The sequence below is a fragment of the Aythya ferina genome (genome assembly GCF_964211825.1).
Source record: "Aythya ferina genome assembly, chromosome: Z".
In the NCBI taxonomy this organism is placed as follows: domain Eukaryota; kingdom Metazoa; phylum Chordata; class Aves; order Anseriformes; family Anatidae; genus Aythya; species Aythya ferina.
Window position 1 is genome coordinate 69,334,614 of NC_140299.1, and position 17,856 is coordinate 69,352,469.

The 17,856-nt window shown below is 50.6% G+C and overlaps 1 protein-coding gene across 2 annotated transcripts in view; it reads left to right on the forward strand.

Annotated features, from left to right (window-relative positions):
- The window catches only part of CORO2A (coronin 2A), a 44,706-nt gene that overhangs the window by 13,484 nt on the left and 13,366 nt on the right, over positions 1-17,856 (forward strand). Inside the window, exons 1-2 of one of the 2 annotated variants that reach the window (XM_084503824.1) lie at positions 7,078-7,215; positions 15,081-15,281. In XM_084503824.1, coding sequence (XP_084359950.1) covers positions 15,081-15,281 — 201 coding nt within the window. In that variant the 5' untranslated portion in view covers positions 7,078-7,215. Of the gene's footprint in view, positions 1-7,077; positions 7,216-15,080; positions 15,282-17,856 lie in introns of those variants that run through there. The other variant, XM_084503823.1, reaches the window with a different exon arrangement.

A 17,856-nucleotide genomic window follows, 5' to 3' on the forward strand; every position in this document is an offset into this window, starting at 1 on the left:
AAAAAAAAAAAAAATACAAGCTCCGAAAGGTAAACCTGAGCGCCTCGAATCAGTCAGGTTAGCAAAAAACATTGCTTGGGTGAGGGTGGGGGACTGGAAGCAATAGCCTGAGGCAAGTCCACGTACAGAGGCAAGCGAGCTGCCTAGCACAGACCAGCAGGACCATACGGCTTGGCTGCTGTGTGCATATGGCCAGGCACTGACTGCATGGTCGGCTGCAGGGAAATAACCAGCAGACACGCTGGACCTAAGCAGTAGATGATAAATTACTTTCTAAAGCAATCAAATTGGCAGAAATGCTGAAGTTTTCCATGCTTGAACAGAGTCCCCTCTAGTAGCTATTCCCACCCTTCCATTCCTGTGCAGGAAGAGAGAATTTATATTTTGAAATTAAAGGGGGGAAAAAAATTGATTGATGGTGAATAGTGTTATCTGTTGAGATGCAAAATGTGATCTGCGATAGCTCTCTGGGTTTCTAGAGCTTTCCATGTACTGCAGGGCACTATTACTTGTCCTGCTATTACCACTGGGATTTCCAGGCCTGTCCATGTGGGAATACTGTTTCAGCAGAGGTTAAAGCATGTCCTCAAACTAATACAACCACACCGGTGTTGGTGGTCAGGTTAGGCTCAATCCTGGCAGGCAGAAAGTAATCCAGACGGGGTCCGAGTACGTTGGTGTGCTGAGCAAAACCCAGTGCAGACAGCGGTGTAATGCAGCCTGTCCTCTGCATCGCTGCAGCCTCGACTTTCCGCAGGAGGAGCAGCTCGGTGCTGTGTGGCCTGAGAGGATGTGTCACGACAGGAGGCTCGCTGGTTTGTAATCAGGATGCCTGGGTGTTGCTCCAGATCCCCGAGTCACAGACAAGACGGGAGCTCTCCTCCTGCTGCAGATGAGATCTTACATGAACGATCTGCTTATTTTGAAAGTGCTGGTGACACAGAGCCAGGAGGACAGTGAGCATTTATCTTGACTTCAGACAAACACTCAGTGCTGCCCCACTCAATCAACGTGAAGGAGCACGCACTGGATGCACCTGTCTGCAGTAAGGTGCACGTATACCTGGCGAGGGAACCATCCAGGAAGCTTTATGTGACCACACAATTATCAAAATGTGAGAATTTATTGAGAAAAGTTTTGCAGGGTTCTCCCTGACATCCGAGGCTCTTTGGTATTTTAGCTATCAATTAGGACGAAGGAAAAAACAATAAACAGGAACCAGGAGGAGCAGGAAGCTTGCAGAAGGCAGGGCTCTGGCTTGAAATTGCCTTGATGAGCTGCAGGCATGGCATAGGAGAAACAGGATGCAGTTCAGCAGTGACAGGCCCTGGTCTTTGGGTGACACAGCACAGGCAGACCTGGAGCAGTCCTGCAGAAAAGCATCCAGGGGCTGCAGTTCGTCCCACAACCCAGCGGCACGCTGCAGCAAGAAACCTATAAATAAGAACAGGACAGGATCTGATAAATTGTAAGGGATGCACCTGTTTGTCCATGCTTGTGAAGCAGAAATATGCCAGTTCCAGGTGCTGAAGAAGACTGAAAAGCTGTGCATCAGCTGCGTAGGAAAGCTTGCTGAATGGAGAAGGGAGCAGCCTTCTTCCTGTGATCTGGCTGAATAGGATAAGAAGGAGGGGACATGATTGCACGAAAGGAGATTCGGTTTTGAAAGCAGGGAAAAGCTCTGTAAGGGTAAGGGCAACCGAGAGCTGGGTGGGACTCGTAGGAAGGTGGTGCCCTGTCTGTCACTGGAGGATTTTAGACGAAGATCTTTGGGTAAGCATGTAAAGAAATGAATGAGAGGAATAGGGAAAAGATGGCCTCCCAAGACCCGTGAAGATCTGCCTCTCTTCCACGAATTTATCCTTCCTGGGAGACACGTGGGCGTGTAAAGAGGGTGGTGAGAGTCTATTTAGATCTCAAGCCTGCAGCACTCAAAAAGTAGAAATTTCCCACTTTTCTCAAATCGCAACCATTTAAGGACCTTCTTGCTAACCTCACGCTTCTGTGAGGAGCTGTGCTGAGTACTGGAAAACCGAGCACGCCGTACCAGGGGGATTCTGGTGTGTGAGACCTGGCTAGGATCTACAAAACTTGCGCTGGCTCTCCCTCTATCTGACTTCTTCCTGTGTGTCTGCCAGCTTTGTTCCATTTTTTATTCATTTGCCCTCGTTTTCCTCCTCCCAGCCTTCCCAGAGAACCTTCTAACACTGCTTTCCTGCTCGCCTCATAAAGTTGGATTTAAGGGAGAGGCAGCACACTGCTGCTCGGCTATTTTTGCTGCTTGCAGTCAGCTGGGCGAGTCATTGCAGCTCATTTTCCTTCCCCCCCAGGGTGGCCTTCCTGATGAGTCCCTTTTGGGCAGTGTTCTGCGACGGGAGCTTCTCCCATCTTCACGGTGAGCACACAGAGAAAATTCTGGTCTGTTTTCACCGTGCTTCCTCAGGACACTCTCCCTCTCTCCCTAGATGTCCCCGTGCAGGTCTCAAAGCGTCGTGGTATGGCTGAGGGTGGCGGCACCTCAGGAGACCGCCTGGTTCAAACCAGGACCACCTACAGCAGGTTGCTCAGGACATGGTCTGAGTTTTCAGGCTGGGATGCAGACTCCACGGCCTCTCCTGGCAACCTGTTTGACAGCCCTCGCAGTTAAAAATTTTCTCTTGCTGTCCGACCGCCTGAAGTCAGGCTGAAGGGCCCGTGACCCCCTGGATCCTTTTTGCCCTTTCTGAAGACAAGTGACATTTGCTCTCTTGCAGCCCTCAGGGACATCCTGGGATAGCCACGACCTTCTGAGAAAACCAGTGCTGGTCTCGATCAACGTGGGCCAGTTCCCTCAGTTCCCGTGGGTGCATCCCTTCAGGCCCTCATGCATGTCCAGTCTGTTTAATTGTTCCTCAACCTGATCCTTCTCCACTGAGGATAAGTCTTCCTTGCTCCTGACATACTCCTCAGTCCCAGGGGCCATGGGCTTGCTGGGCTTTTGCTGATGACATACCTGTAGACATTTTCCTTGCTGCCCTTCATGTTCCTCACCAAATTCAGCTCCAAGTGGGCTTTTGGCTTTCATAAGCCCAGCCCTGCATGTCTGGACGTTGTCTCTCTGTTCCTCCCAGGTTGCTTGTTCCTGCTTCCACTTTCTGTGTGTATCCTTTTTTTTTTTTGGCTGATATTGTGTATTTTTTTTTTGAGGATTTTCTTGTTCATGCATGCAGGCCTTTGCTTCTTCTCCTGCGTTTTGCTTCATTCGGGGACATACTGTTCTTGAACCTGGAGAAGGTGATCCCTGAAAGTCCTGCTTTAGTTGTGCTTGAGAAAGAATTCAGTAGGTTTTTTTTAGACATTATTCCTTATATACTGAAATATATTTTTGTATTATCCTTTATATTTTATTGACTTGACTACAGTTTCAAACTCCCTTGTTCCCAGTGCAGTGTTTTTGAATATTTCCATGCAACCTGCACGAACTTTACTGTTTTATCTGCCTCGCTTACCACTCCTTTGCAAAAACTCATCGCTTGTGCTTGGATCTACTTTCTGAGCGAAAACAGAGTTGCAGCGAATGGTTGGGTTTTCTGTCTTTCCCTGGGTGAAATAAAAGGTTTGCTTTTCCTCCAAGGAGGGAGCTGAAGTGCTGGAGATCTACCATGGCACCTGCATCCTTGTGTGTGCAGAGACCTTCACCATGGGGAAGCAAGAGTAGCTGGTGGGGTGTGAGCAGGATGGTCACAAATCGATGGGGCGAAGGAGTGCCTTGGCAAAGCCTCCGCCTGTTTTTACACTTCCCTGGTATTTTGAGGGGTCTCCTCCAGTTTCCTTGCAGCCTGCAGAGCAGGGACAGCCTCTCCATCTGCCTGGCGGCCTGCGGGACGTGGTGTTTATGAGCACACCTCTATCATTAGTGACCCTTTCATTAAGCAGCTTACAAGCACAACCCAGGAGGCTGTCCCCAGGCTGCTGGCGAGGCGTCCCGTGTCCCTCGTCCCTCGGGGCTGGAGGTGGGTGGCTCTGGCAGTGCTCCCTGCTCTGCCTGTTCTCGGGCTGTGCTGCAGGAGGCCGCAGCCACCCTCGTCTGTCCCTGGGGACGGCCTTGCTGCGAGCAGGGGGGCTGCTCGATGTTGTTTTGTCCCCTGCTTCTTACAGAATTGGGGCAGGAGGCAGGGGAGGGTGCGAGGTGTGAGGAGCTGGCTGCTCTGGTGAAATCCCCTGAGAGCAATGTTTGTGCTGGGCAGGACAAAGGATGCAGGACCAGCTCGTGCTCCGAGGGGCTGTCTGCTCATGCCTGAACCTGATCTGTGCTTGCGTGAAGGATTCTGCCCCGTCTTCCAAAACCCTCCGGGAAACAGCGTGTGCTTTTGGCAGAGAACCGTGCCTCAGCTTAACAAGAGGGACACGTTCGCACACTGCTGCTCCTACCGGAGCCGTTTCCATTGTCCTGAGAGCTGGTGGCAAGCAAGGACGTGAGGGATGGGAAACTGAAACCCAGTGCTATTTGCATGCGGCTAGAAACTGGCACCCCAGACCAGAGTGAGCAGCCACCTTTCTCGCTGATTGCCTGTTCTGTGATCGCTCTGCTCCCACCAGAGCTGCAGCCGACAGCCTTTTCTCTGCTGAAGGCCAGAAGACGGGGTGAGAAGAGCATGCGGAGCAGTGTGAGGCTGGAAGTTTTGAAGCTGTCGGGAGGCGAGAAGTTCCTCCAGCGTCTGTCACTCCCAATGCTCCTGCCCTCCTGCAGGGGCCGGGCATATTGCAGCCCCTGCGCTGCTCTGCCAGCGCTCAGCAGGGATCTTTGCCCTGTGGGAGAAGCACTGATAGCATTACTCAGAGCAAACATAACGATCCGATGCTTTGCCTTTGCAGAAACTGTCCCAGTTCAGCTTGCGGGGGCGGGCACGTGGTCAGCTCGTTCGGTCAGACCGAGCATCTCCTCGAAATGTGCTTCGGCGCGAGTCTTGCTGGTGGCCTGGGAGCCAAGACCTGTGTGAAGACTGCACAAACCTGGTTTGGGAGCGGGTAGCAGGCATCTTTCAGCTCCAGCAGGAGCCTGCTGTGGGGCTGGGGCAGAGCCGGGTGCTGTTGTGGAGCTCTTTGCAGCCCTCTCTGCGCGGAGCCGGGCCATGAAATTTACGGTGCCTGTAGCCTGTAGCTCAGGCAGAAACCCAGCAATATTTCACGATACATTAATTGCTTTATTTAAGGGCACGTATTTAACTGCTGCCCTTCTGCAGTCCCTGGAGTACTCGGAATGGCCGTGTCTCTCCCGCTGCCCGTGGCCAGCTGGGTGTGCAGCGATGAAGCTGACTTTAGGCACATCCTGATCTTGTCATCCAAGCGCTAAAGGATTGCCATTAGCTAATTGCCCTTGGCAGAGGCAAGGCTGTTGAAGGGCGCTTTTTTGAGTCTCCCAGACTGACTCCTCGTGTCTTTTGGCAGCAGTTAGGTTACTCATTTACTCATTTTTTGGATGAGGAGGGGTGGATTTTGAAAGGATCAGCTGTGGGGAAGAAACGGACGGGAAAGGGAGGGGAGAGGATTTGGCAGGAGAGGATGAAGGTAAATGGAATGAAACTGAGCTGAAGGCTGTAGGAGGGAAAACAAGGACCCGGGCAGATTTGGGGAAGGTCAGTGGTTTTTGCTCTGTTTGTTTTTTAATTCCAGGATATGTACAAATTTCACTTTATGGATGAGAAGTGTGTGTGTGTTTTCTCTGGAGCCTTTTAGTCAAAACACCTCGTGCCAGCTTCAGTCTGCTTATTTGCATGCAGTCGGAAGTTTGATTCTCTGGAGGCACTCTCCTTGGATACTCGTGAACTGTGCTCTCAGGAGGCTAGCAAGGCTGCCCAAAGTGTTTTTTTTTTTTTTTTTTTTTTTTTTTTTTAACCATAGAAACATTCCCTAGAAATGATGAGGTTGAAAGGGAAAAGAGATTGCCTGTGCAATACAAGTTAAGCATTCCAAAGGAGAAGATGAAAAGGGAAATGAAAAGTTTCCATGGTGCTGCAAACTGAAATATTCATAGTAGCTTTCCAAGGCCTCCTTATCAGCATTTGCACTTCCTAATTTCTCCCCACTTTATCTCTTTTTGAGCCTCTGTGCAAGAGAAGGAATGAAAGGTATTTTTTTTTTTCTGATAGTCTTTCTGCTGTTCAAATTATTTCTAACTTTCAAGAGATTAGGACCTTTAAAAAAATCATGCAGAACTGTAAATTCTCTGGAAGAACATCCAATTCATCAGGCTGGATTGCCTGGACATGCGATGCTTTTCAGAGAGGATGCCGAGGTAAAGGCAGAGCTTGGAAACCTGCCAAGGAACAAAAGGAAACCGCACTTAAAAGTGTTTTGGAAGGTTGTCACATCCTACGCTCTCCCCAGGGGTGCCGTGGGGTGAGGTCCCCAGGGGTCTGGCAGGATTTCAGCCGGTGCCTCCTGGTGCCAGGGCAGCTTTCACGCCAGAGAGCAACACAGACCGTGCAGAGCGCAGGTCTGAAGGGAAGGGGGGGCGTGTTGAGGTGCAGCTGGGGAGTGTGGAGGAAACACAGCCATTAATTCACGTACCTCAGACACCACTGGTGTGCATTTGTACCCTGCAGCTCAACAAAACAGCTATTTGACAAGGGGGGTGCGCCGTCCACCTTTTGCAGAGCAGCCTGGAGGGCTGTCAGCCCGGGCGCGAGGTGTGCTGAGGAGTGTGAGCATCTCCGAGAAGGGGCTGGTGCATGTAGAAGTGGGCATTTTGGGGCCGGAGGGAGGAAGAGCTCAAAAAGCCAGTGTGGTTTTGATGGTGGTAATAAAACAAAGTCTGTGTGCCTTCTCATGGCAACCACACAGCGCTCTGAGCCCGGGCAGGCAGACCTGAGATAACATCTGGTTATCGGCAGCAACACCCTTTTCCCAGACGTGTGTCTCACCCCGTTCAGGAAAAGCCTTTTTTGTGCCTGGAGGCCCTGGAAAGCACCCGCAGGGCCCAGAGGGAGTTCCTGTGCCAAGCTGCTCCGAAACATTTTTTGTACCCGGGGGCTTCAAGGCTTTTTGGGGCAGCTTGGAGCCAAACTGCCCCGAAAAACTTCTCTCGGCCATTTGTCTCTCAGCCAGCGGGACCTCAGAGGCGGTCTCTAGCCTAGTTAACGTGAAAGATTTGGGGTGAAAAATTCCCTGAAGGAACTCCAGGTGGTCCAAGCAAAAGGAGAAGTCTCTTGTGCCCTCTGGACTTGCTCATCTCATGTGAGTTCTCTGTGTGCCGTTCTGTGCCACTTTGCTGCTGTGCCTCTGTTTCTTCCTTTCCTTTTCCACGACGCTTTGTGATCTCTGCTTCTGAAGGTCTGATTGTCTCAGACCTGCTTCTCTCACCACCTCCTCCAGCTCCATACCCGGATGGTGTTTTCCCTCTACACGTCCATTTTGCAGTCCTTCCCGCGCAGCTGTCAAGGTTAACCTCAAGGAAGTGGGGCTTGTTTTCCTGAGGGCTGCAGAGAACCGTCTCAGGCTCAAATCCTACGTCAAACAAACAAGCTCACGTTAAACTTCTGGCTTTTGCAGTTCCTGATGTGGAGGTTAAGTCCTGCAATTGTAAGAAATGCAGGTGCCGGGGGGTGCCCTGCTGAGGGGTGGTGCAGGTGCTGGTGGTGCAGGTCAGCTCTGCCACGCTCCGGACGTCGGAGGCTTGCTGCACATGCGAGGGCAGCATTACTTGGTTGCTCTGCCTCCTGTATAAATCAGGGCCAGCTGTGGCTCTGTGGTCTTTGCTCGATTTCAGCCGACTTTGCCTGGGAAACACCTGCGGTGGGGATTTCCCTTTGCCACTGCTGTGGCTGTCAGAGATTAGTGCTGCCTAATCGGAGGCTGCTCTGGTATGGCTAAAGCACAGGCCTTTTAACTGTCTCCCCTGGGCCGTGGAAGCAGGTGATTTGAACACTCCTTGTAGCAACTTTTTCAGTGTTTGAAGCCTGTTATCATGGCTTCCATCCCTCATCTCCACCCGGGAGCTTTTCGGGTTCCTTAGCAGGCCACACGGCTGTGATTTCTGGTCCCCAACACACTGGGCTGAGTTATCCTTGAGTCATCTGGCGCCTGTTCTCAGCACAGTGCTCAGTGCTCACATCTTTGCCTGGTGTTTGATGGGAAACACGAGCTGAGCTGAGCAATGCAGAGCCTGGAACCTGCCTGGGTTGGAAGAAAATACACAGAGAGCACCTCAAGGAGTAAATGCCAGGTTTGCTCAGCCTTTCCCCCACATAAAAATGGGGGAAAATTGTTGGGATCAGCCCGTGATGGTGCTTCCAGGGCAGCTTCTCTTGCTGTGGGTGCCCCATCCCTGGAGGCGCTCAAGGCCTTTGGGCAGCCTGGTCTGGTGGGAGGTGTCCCTGTCAGTTCTTCAGGGGTCAGGCAAGCGTTTCCACATTCACGTCTGGCAAGGTCAGAAGGGCTGAGGAAGCTGTGTTTGAGGATATCAAAGTACCCCGATGGTTTTCTGAGCAACTTATCAACTGGAAAATGAGTCCACCCACTCTGAGCACCAGGCTGAGAATCACTTCTGCTTCACTGCTTCCTCTTAACATACCAGACCCAAGAAAGCCAAGGACAATATGGCTGTGTCTTTAACAACAACAACAACAAAATAATTAAAAAATGAACCAAAGGTTTTGCAAATCAGCAGACGTACTAATCAATTCCAGGTCCTGCATGAGCTGCTGGTGACTGTGCTCGCTGCATCCGTGACTCAACCTGTGTATACCCAGAAACAGCAGGGCCAGGTGCACACCCCGTTTGGCACTGAAGCCTGCACAGGACATGTCCAGAGGTTTCTCTGCTGACCTGCTGGTTGCCGTCGTGCTGGGCCAGTGGTCCCTTGCTTGCAAGGGGCTGGAGCAGAGAAAGCTGTCACAGTCAGGATGTTTTCTAACAAGACCTTTGCTCTCTGCAGATGGGAGAAATTGCAGCTATGACCCCACTTTCTCTGCCTCCTTCTGCTGTATTCCAGACCTCGGAGAAGAGATGAGGATCTTCTCACCCCCGCAGGGAAGCTCTGCTCTGTAGTTAGGGTTCTTCACGTGATCAGATCTTCATCTCAAACTGGTCCCTGCTGTTCAGCGCAGAGCCCAGAAATGCCTGTTGTGAGGGCCCTCAGGGAATCTTTTAAAACTACTTGCATGTCCTCGCTGTGTCTCTTGCGGTTGCGTTGTCCTTCTAGTAGAGGCAGAGGAGCTGCTTCCCCTGTTTATGCCAGCAGCACGGAGCTGTGAAGCAAATGGATGTATTTTACTGCTTTATTTAGAGCGCTGTGTATTTTTTAATGAGGTGGTAGTGCTTCCAGTGGTAGGGCTGCACAGCTTAACTGGCAAAAGCCACGAAGGAAACATTGCTCGGCCTTGAGAGGCTTGTGCTGATTGCCTGCTGCATCCTAGTGAGCAGAGATCTCTGTAGCCTACTCCAGTACCTTCAGGGAGCTTCAGAAAAAAATCTCCTTAATGCTTCCTTCTTGGAAGAGACAGGAGGACATCCAGAAAGTCCCAGGTCTAGGTCCTTGCTCAGATGGGAGGACCTAGCCCCCAGCTCCAGCTGCTTCTCAAGTTAGGGATGTGCTGCCCATGGGCACGGTGTCACAGAAGTGACTCAGGACATTCTGCAGCCAAGGAGGAAACAGGCCCCAAGGGCAGATTTACGAAGCTTTTCTGAAGTTGAGTCATGATCATGAGATCCCTCCTCCGTTAAGGAAATGAAGGAGGCAGTGGTCTCGGAGCCCAGGTTAGAATGGGACTTTTGGTGCTCCTGTCACACAGTCAGGAGCTACAATTAATTTAATTATGGAGCTCTTTAAAATGCTTTTTTTTTTTTTTTTTTTTTTTTTCCATTTATTTTTAGGGGGAGGTGCAATTTTTTCCAATAAGAAGGCCTAGTGTGCTGACAAAATGTTGGTGTATTTCCCCCCATTTTCTCCCATCCCCTTCACCAGCTGCTGTTTGACTCTGCTGTGAAAATGATGCCCCCTCCAAGCAGCCGTTTCCCTGAAATGGGGAAGAAATGTGCTGTCACCACTCCCTGCTGGAGGAGCTGAGGCTGCAAGACAAACTTTGGGTTTATGGGGCTGAAAGTCCACGCCATATGTGTGCACCTTGGTGTGCTGCCAGGGGCATTTTCAGGAAGGGACAGCACACGCGGGGACCCTACAATCATGGAATATTTGCTGTAGGAAAGGACTCCTGGAGGTCTGCTGGTCCAACCCCCTGATCAGAACAGGAGAGCTGGTTGCCCAGGACTGTGTCTGGGCAGGTTTTACAGATCTCCAAGGAGGGAGGCTCCTCAGCCTCTTTGGGGAACCTGTGCCAGTGCTCAGGCACCTGCACAGCGAATAAATGCTTAAAGAGGGAATGTCCTGTGTTTCTGGGTGGCACCCAGCCCGCTTGGTGCCTGGGGCTGTTCTCCCCCAGCTGCAGGACGTGTCTTTTTCTCCTGTTGAACTTCACGAGGTTCCTGTCGTCCTGTTTCTCCAACCTGCCCAGGTCCCTCTGGACGCCAGAACAAGCACCTATTTTATCAGCTGCTTCCCAGCTTTGTGCCATCGACAGACTCGCAGAGAGCATGGGGAAGGTGGGGGCTGCTTTGCTGTAGGGATCACCCAAGACAGGAGAGAATTCAAAGAACTGAGTTTTCGAGGAATGCTGACCTCTCTGCAAGGATCTTCTTGTAAGCACCATGATAGCTGAGGTCTGCCAGCTGTTCCCATAGCTGGTCCCACAGCCCTGCTGTTCTCATGAATCTGGGAGATTGTCTCCTGCTGAGGAACTACGTCTTGTCCCCGTAGGACAGGCTGTACTCACAGGGGCTGGGATGTGGCCTTGGGCTTTGCCAGGGTTCGGGGCCATTTCTGTACACAGGCCTGTACCCTGATGAGCACGGAGGCTGTCACTTCTGTCTCTAATCCCCTCTTATTCTGAGAGCACCCCTGGAGATGCCCTCTGAGGATTTCTTCTGGGTCATAAAGGGACTTTCCAGCGCTGGAGTGAGACCCTTTCCAGGTGCTGCACCAACCAACCCTCTCGGACTATCTCTGTGTGCTGCCTTGTGTGGATGCAAAGGAGCGGTTTGAGCAACAAGGTGCAGCTCTCCTGGTGGTAGCTCCAAACGTCCTTCGTCCTTCCTAGAACATTTTCAGCTCCTTTTTTTTTCTTTTTTTTTTTTTTTTTTTTTTTTTCTCAGGATCAGTGCTGTCGGCATGTCTTACAGCCATGTAAAATGAACCTTGCAGAGTCAGTGAGCCTCATTGCAGAGTAAAGCCAGGCCTGGCTTTATTCACCGTGACCTGGGGTCTTTGATGGTCACACCTTGAACAGGCTGCTCAGGTACAGGGGAACCTATGGCGTGAGTTCTGACCAGTCCACGATTAATTTTACAGTCTCTTGGCACCAGAATAATCTCAAGCCAACAACGCACAATAATGTTTTCAGCTTCCCACCAAGTTCACTTTCACTCTGGCTGTTTATTTGTTTCTGGCATACCTTTCCCACATTGACTCCTTCCTGGGCAGTACCTCTTGGATCTCACCCCATTTCTACAGTAACGTGAGGCCCTGTGGGTGATTCTGGAGCTCTGCTTTAGCTTGTAGACAGCATTATTGACATGGACAGCATTGTGCAGAGCATCCAGAGCTTTGTTGTGCTACAGCTCCTTCCCATGTGTCTGCTGAGGAGCACTCATGGCAGACCAGGTCCCTTTATAAGGTTCTTCAGTGTCCCATGCTTCAGAGACTGTTCATTCTCTCAAAAACCCTGCTTATTTTCTCTAACCCTGCTTATTTTCATTAGTGAAGGTGTGAGGTTTTTCAGTTTTTAACTGCAGGGTGTCAGTATAGTTATGTGGCACCATGCCGTGCTCTTGGTTTTCCTCATAGGGGATTGCACACTAGGGGTTAACTGGAGTCCTTGCTTCTCCCTTTGCATTTAGGGAGCTTAGACATACGTTCATTGCCTTGTCGGCAGTTTTAAGTGCTACCCAAAAGGATGGATTGTGTTGCACTCTGGTGTTGCGGCGTGTATAACAACCAGCTGAGCTTTGAGAGTCCCCGTGAACGTTGAATTGTCTCACCAGCCATGGGGTATACATTTTCTGCATCATGGAATTTCACTGCCTGCCCTTGGTCTGCAAATGCATCATCTAAATCTCCTGCTGCTGGGAGCACGTCACTCCTTAAGTAATACGTTTCGGGATTTTACATGCAAAGATTCATGCTGATCACAGATCTGTCTCTCTCTTCTGGTAAAGTTGCAGGCAGACCAATAGGTGGTGGCTTGTGTGGCTGGATGCTGAGACATCTCTGTTCAGGCACTTTCCCATTCTTGAAGAGGCACCTGGCAGCACACTCATGTTTTCTGCATTTTGTTTTCACCTGTTTGCCTGAATTTCATCCAAGGATCATCACTTGATCCTTATTTTGACTCTTGCTTATATGAATCCTAGAACTGTGAATAGAGATCTCTGCTGCAAGCTCTGTGGTTTCGGCTTGGTTTGGTGGTCCTTGCTTTTCTCCAGTCCAGCCACCTGCTCAGAACAGGACTATTACCCACATTAGATAAAGAAGGACGTTGTTTTTTATAACGAAGACGTGAAAGGATTATCTCCAAAGGTGGAGACTTCCATCACCACTTGAGCAACCTGTTGCAGAGCTCTCCTCCACACTCTTCCCAGAGAAATTTTTCCTAACATCCATATATTTGCTTAATTTGGGATCAGCTTCTTCCATCGTTCCAGCCTACTGATGCTGCACTGATTCAGGCTGTTTTTCCCCATACTTTTCTTTTAATGCTGAGCTTTCTGCTGTGGCTGCAATAGTGTTGAGAGGGTCACTATTCCTCTAGGACCATCTTTGTCAATTTTCTGGTATTCCCATCCATATCTTGCCTTTCTGTCTCTGGAAGATTTGGAGGTCCTATGAAGCCCACTCCAGTGGCAGCAGAGCCTTAGTTCTACAAACTGAAATAGCAAAGGGCTTTTGTTTCCAAACCTGGGCAATTGTTCCCAAGGCACAGTCCAAACTTGAGCATTTAGCTCCTCTTGTTTACTTTGTTTGTCATTTGCCATCAAAACCTTACAGGCAGTCTGCGCAGGATCTCTGTACCTTGCTGTGTGTTCCTGCTCTCTGTCGGGATGATGGCCCAACCACGAATGTCTGTCTGTGCTTGGTGACTCCTTTCTGAATTGAGATCATTGCTGCTGAGGAGCCTCGTACCTCCAGACCACAAACTTGCTTCCACCTGAAGAGCAGTTTAGCTAGAAGTTCCCTGGAGCGTGGCAGTTAATTTCCCTTTGGAAAGCTAATGTTCCTGCTGTAAGAGGGACCTGCTATGTACAGAAAACCTCTTGATTTTTTTTCTCAGTGTGAGTAAACCAAACCACTAGACCTGTAATGAATGTGAAGGTGTTTGAAGACATTCCCTCTCTAGGGCTGTTCAAGGATCTTGACAGTTGCTAGATTTTTTTTATTTTTATTTTTTAATGCTAGATCAGCTGTCTTTTTACCTGTGAACATCCCTTCTCCCAAGATTAGTTTCCCAGGATCACTGCTTTATTTTTTTAAGTAATTTGCATTTCTTTGTGGTTTTTTTTTTTTTGGGGGGGGTGAAGGTAGCCCTCACTGTGCCAGATCCTTTGCACCTCATGTTTTCTGCACAAGAAATTTAATCAGCTATGAATACAGACTAATGCAGGTTTAATACAGGTAGAACATGCCAGGTTTCAGGTAGGGAACAAAAAGGACTGTAAAAGCTAACTACGATCTACCAGGACTGATTTTTTTTTTTTTTTCCCCAGGTGTGAGTATTTGGCCAAGGTGGGGTTGGGTTGGCTGTGAGCTGTGCCAGTGGACGGGGAGGAGGCAGAGAACGGGACAGAACTGGTGTCCTAGTGCGATTCACAGACCAAATATTCCTGTGTAACATGGGATGCAGGCTCACAGGGTCCTGTAAAGCTCCAGTTTGACTGCCCAGGATCGAGCAGAACAGGCTCACAGTGTTTAACGTGGTTCCTGTGAGGAAGCTGAGTGTCAGTTTGCAATATCGTGCCAGGTGCAAGGACACTTTGGTTTAGGATTGCTTGGGCCCCTGCTTGTCAAGCGGTGCGGACTGGTGATGATGCATCTGCCCTCCTGGCACTGAGTGCTTTCTTTCCTGCAGACACTCACCCATGTGGGCAAGCAGTCTTAGTCTTGGTGTAACTCAAAAGCTGCTTGGCTGGGCTCCCTCTCAAACTGTAGTATCACCGATCCAGCACCACTGGTTAAGCTGTTTGCCAAATGCATGTTAAACAGACTGAAAATGGGCAAAACCAAGCCCTGCCCCAGCCTTCGCCCACATTCCCAGTTGATTGCGTGGGGCTCTCTTTCACCTGTAACTTGCTTGCCAGACCTGGGTTTCCTTTTCTCTGGGCAGCAGGAGCTTATCACTGCCCCCTCCGCTGCCTGGGTCTTGTGGAAAGAGCGTGAGTTAACAGCCAGAATTGCTCTTTGCTGACCAACACCGCCAGCTTCCTATTTAAAATCAGTCGTGCCAGCTTCATAGAGCTTCAGTGCTCTCTGTGGGAAGGGATTCTTGTGCTGACCGTGCTTTGTGCATCTCGTTTAAACACCATTCGGAGTGCTGCCTGTGGTGCGGCTACACACCGGGCGCGCAGGATGTCATTGTCAGTGGGGAGGGAAACCAACAGGTGCCTGCCACCATTCCTGTGATCTGTCAAACTGATTTTCTTCCCTTCATGCAAGCAAAATTTCGACTCCTTCTTGGTCCCAGACCACCTGAGGGCTGAATGAAGTATGCATCCAGACTGGCTCGTTCACTCCCCATCTCTCTCTCAGGCTTTCCTCGCCTGGGATGTTTTATCTCCCCTGCTTCCTGGGTGCTGTACTACCTGGGGTCATCTCCCCTTCAACCTGCTGCTGCCTGGCCCTGCCCCAGCGGTGTAGGGACGGCCTGGGGCTGGGGAGAGATCTCTTTTCTCTCCTCTCGCCCACAGAGAGGAGCGAGGGGTCACGCCAAAGGGGAAAAACGCGTCCTGGGGGGGTCCCCTCCATCTCACGTCCCGCTGTCTCTCCGCCCCTACAGATGTCGTGGCACCCGCAGTACCGCAGCTCCAAGTTCCGCCACGTGTACGGCAAGGCCGCCAGCAAGGACAAGTGCTACGACTGCGTGCCCATCACCCACAGCGTCCACGACAACCACTTCTGCGCCGTCAACCCGCACTTCGTGGCGGTGGTGACTGAGTGCGCGGGTGGAGGGGCCTTCCTCGTCATCCCCATCCACCAGGTGAGCTCCGCCGGGGCGGGATGGCCTTCATGGTGCTGGTGGGAGGACCAGGCTCTGCAGGGAGGTCGATCCCACAGGGGATATTCAGCCAGTGCTGCTCCCGGCATTGCAAAATGCACGGAAGGGGCTCCAGATTGCCTGGCACGTGGGTACCTGTGCGTCCTAGGTGGCTGCTCGCAGGTTCTTGACACCTTCCTTCCTTTTGTACCCCGGTTGCAAGTCTTGTGTAATCAACGGGAGCTGTGCTGTTCAGATGTTTGTCTCCCAGGAAAGACTGCAAATCAAAAAGCAATTAGTAGATACGAAAGGTAAGAACTGAAAGGTGCTTTAGTGCCTTGGCTTCATCTGCCACCGGAGCAGAGCATGGTGTATTTTGCTCTAACTACCTTCTCCTTTGTGAAAGAATGGAGACACAGTTACGAGACAATGAAGCTCTTTAGCTTCAAACACTGATGCTGGAAAAACTTCCCTTTCAGAAACAAATCCCATGTTTGTGGGTTCTGATGACTTGGAGATCTGATGAGAGGGAGAAGCTGGCTGTCTGGCATTTATTGCTGCAGAAGAATTAGGCATGCACTAATGTGGATTAACTTCGGTATGAGATTATGGGCTCCCTGGAATCAGGGCAGAACAGATGAAAGGCAAAAGTTCAGCCTTTAATTAAAAGTTAATTGATGGTGTTATTGTAATGCCACTTTTTCAATATATATTTGCTAAGGATGAAAGTGCACTGGGTGTGCTTGAAGAGCCTAGTGCAGTTCCCGGCTCTTCTAGACTTTGTTTATTCAACTCATTAACTGCTGGTGCTGTTCAGAGACAGTCCTAAAATTAACCACTACCCTGTTTTTCTTGACTGAGTCACTTCTGCCCCCTCGACCACGATCTGTTGGGGCTGAAGAACTTGTCTTTATCACAGACCTGCATCTCTGAGCAGGCAGCTGGGACTGTGGGACGTGGGGTGGGACCCAGCTCTCAAAGTGTTGGCAAAAAGAGCTCAAGATGCTTGCACGGCTTACTATTAATTCTTCTGTCTTGACACCTCTTCTCAACTTAGCTCATCTTTAGTAGCAGTCCCTCTATTCTTAACACCTGCTTCAATGCTCCACCCAGGTCTGAAAGACTGCCTGCAGAAGTGAAAGGCACAGCAGGACTAGAAGAGATAACTAGAGAAGGATAATTAAAGTATGTCAATGAAAATGTGAAATTACTTTCATTTGAGGACTTGAGACTTTGAAGGTTAGGCCTCCATTAGTCCTGGGAAAAAGGACAAACGAGTGAGACACATCAAACTGTGAACGGGGTGGGGGAAGAAGTGTAGGGAGAATTCCCGATTTGTGTAGTGAAGGGGAGGGACAGCAGCGATCAGAATGGCAGCAGGCAAGGGTGGACGCTTTTGCAGTTCAACCGTGGAGCTCACAGCCCTGGATGCTGATGAGCCTGGAAGAATTAAGGGGTTCAAAACAGGACAGAGTTACGGACCTGTACGTGTTGTGCGTCTTCCAGCTGCTCTCCCAATACCTGTTTCTGACACAAGCTGTGGGGGAGAGTGGCCTCGGCCACCCACAGAAGGGGGTTCTCTGAGCCTGGGGGCTGTGGTACCAGTTACTTTTTTTTTTCAAGCTGTGCTTCTGAGCTGGTGCCACCTGGTCAAGAGCAGCAGCTTTTGGCTTGTGCTCCCAGTGGTGGTATTTGTGGCTGCCAGCTCCTACAGCGGCGGTGACCCGCAGCACTCCGGGCTCTTGGCTTGTGCCCCTGGCTGCCAGGGAGATGAAGGCAGCCTGGTCTGGAGGCTTGTGTCTGGCATTGAGTTGCCCTCTCATGACTGGTAGCCAATCTTTTTTTTTTTTTTTTTGGCTGGATTTGCAGCTCTTGTCTCTGGTTTAATGGTGTTTCTTTTCTTCTCTCCTGCTGAGTCATGGAAGCTGAGCTCTCTCGTCCCTTGAAGAAATCCCACTTCTTGCCTCCTGCACCATTCTTCCTCACTTTCTCAGAGCTTGGCAGTAAGGCAGGGGTGGAGAGCAGCAGGGCTTAACAAAAGAAAGAGCTCTTAGCCACAGATACCCCATCCAGCTGGCCTAGAAACACATTGCCTACTACCTGAAGAGGAATTAGCTGAACTCTTGCCACCGCTTGGAAAACAGTCTTCTGTTGCAGAACATATCGCTTAGATCCTGATGAAGATCAGTCAGGTCCTCGCTGAAGCTGGCTGGGTGGAACAGCTTTCCATCTCAACAGGAAAGCAGCTGTGGGCACAGGGGCTGTCTGGGGCCTGGCACAGGGCGAGTGCCTTTGTAAATCTCACGAGTCCAGGGACACGCATGCCTTCCTTTTGCCTTCTCCCATGACCAGACCTGAGACAAAGAAGTAGCAGGATGCAAACAAAGTCCTGAGAGACAGGATGGGTGGGTTGCAGGGGGGTAGGTGAAGAGTAGGAGAAGCTTCAGGATGGGGCTCGGCATGGCATGGTGGCAGTTTGGACGGGTGGCCTGGGAGCCTCCCAGATGGAGCAGACAGGCAGCCAGCTTTGGGAGGGGACGGAGCTCCCATAGGGATCAAGGGATCCCTGTGGAGCTGG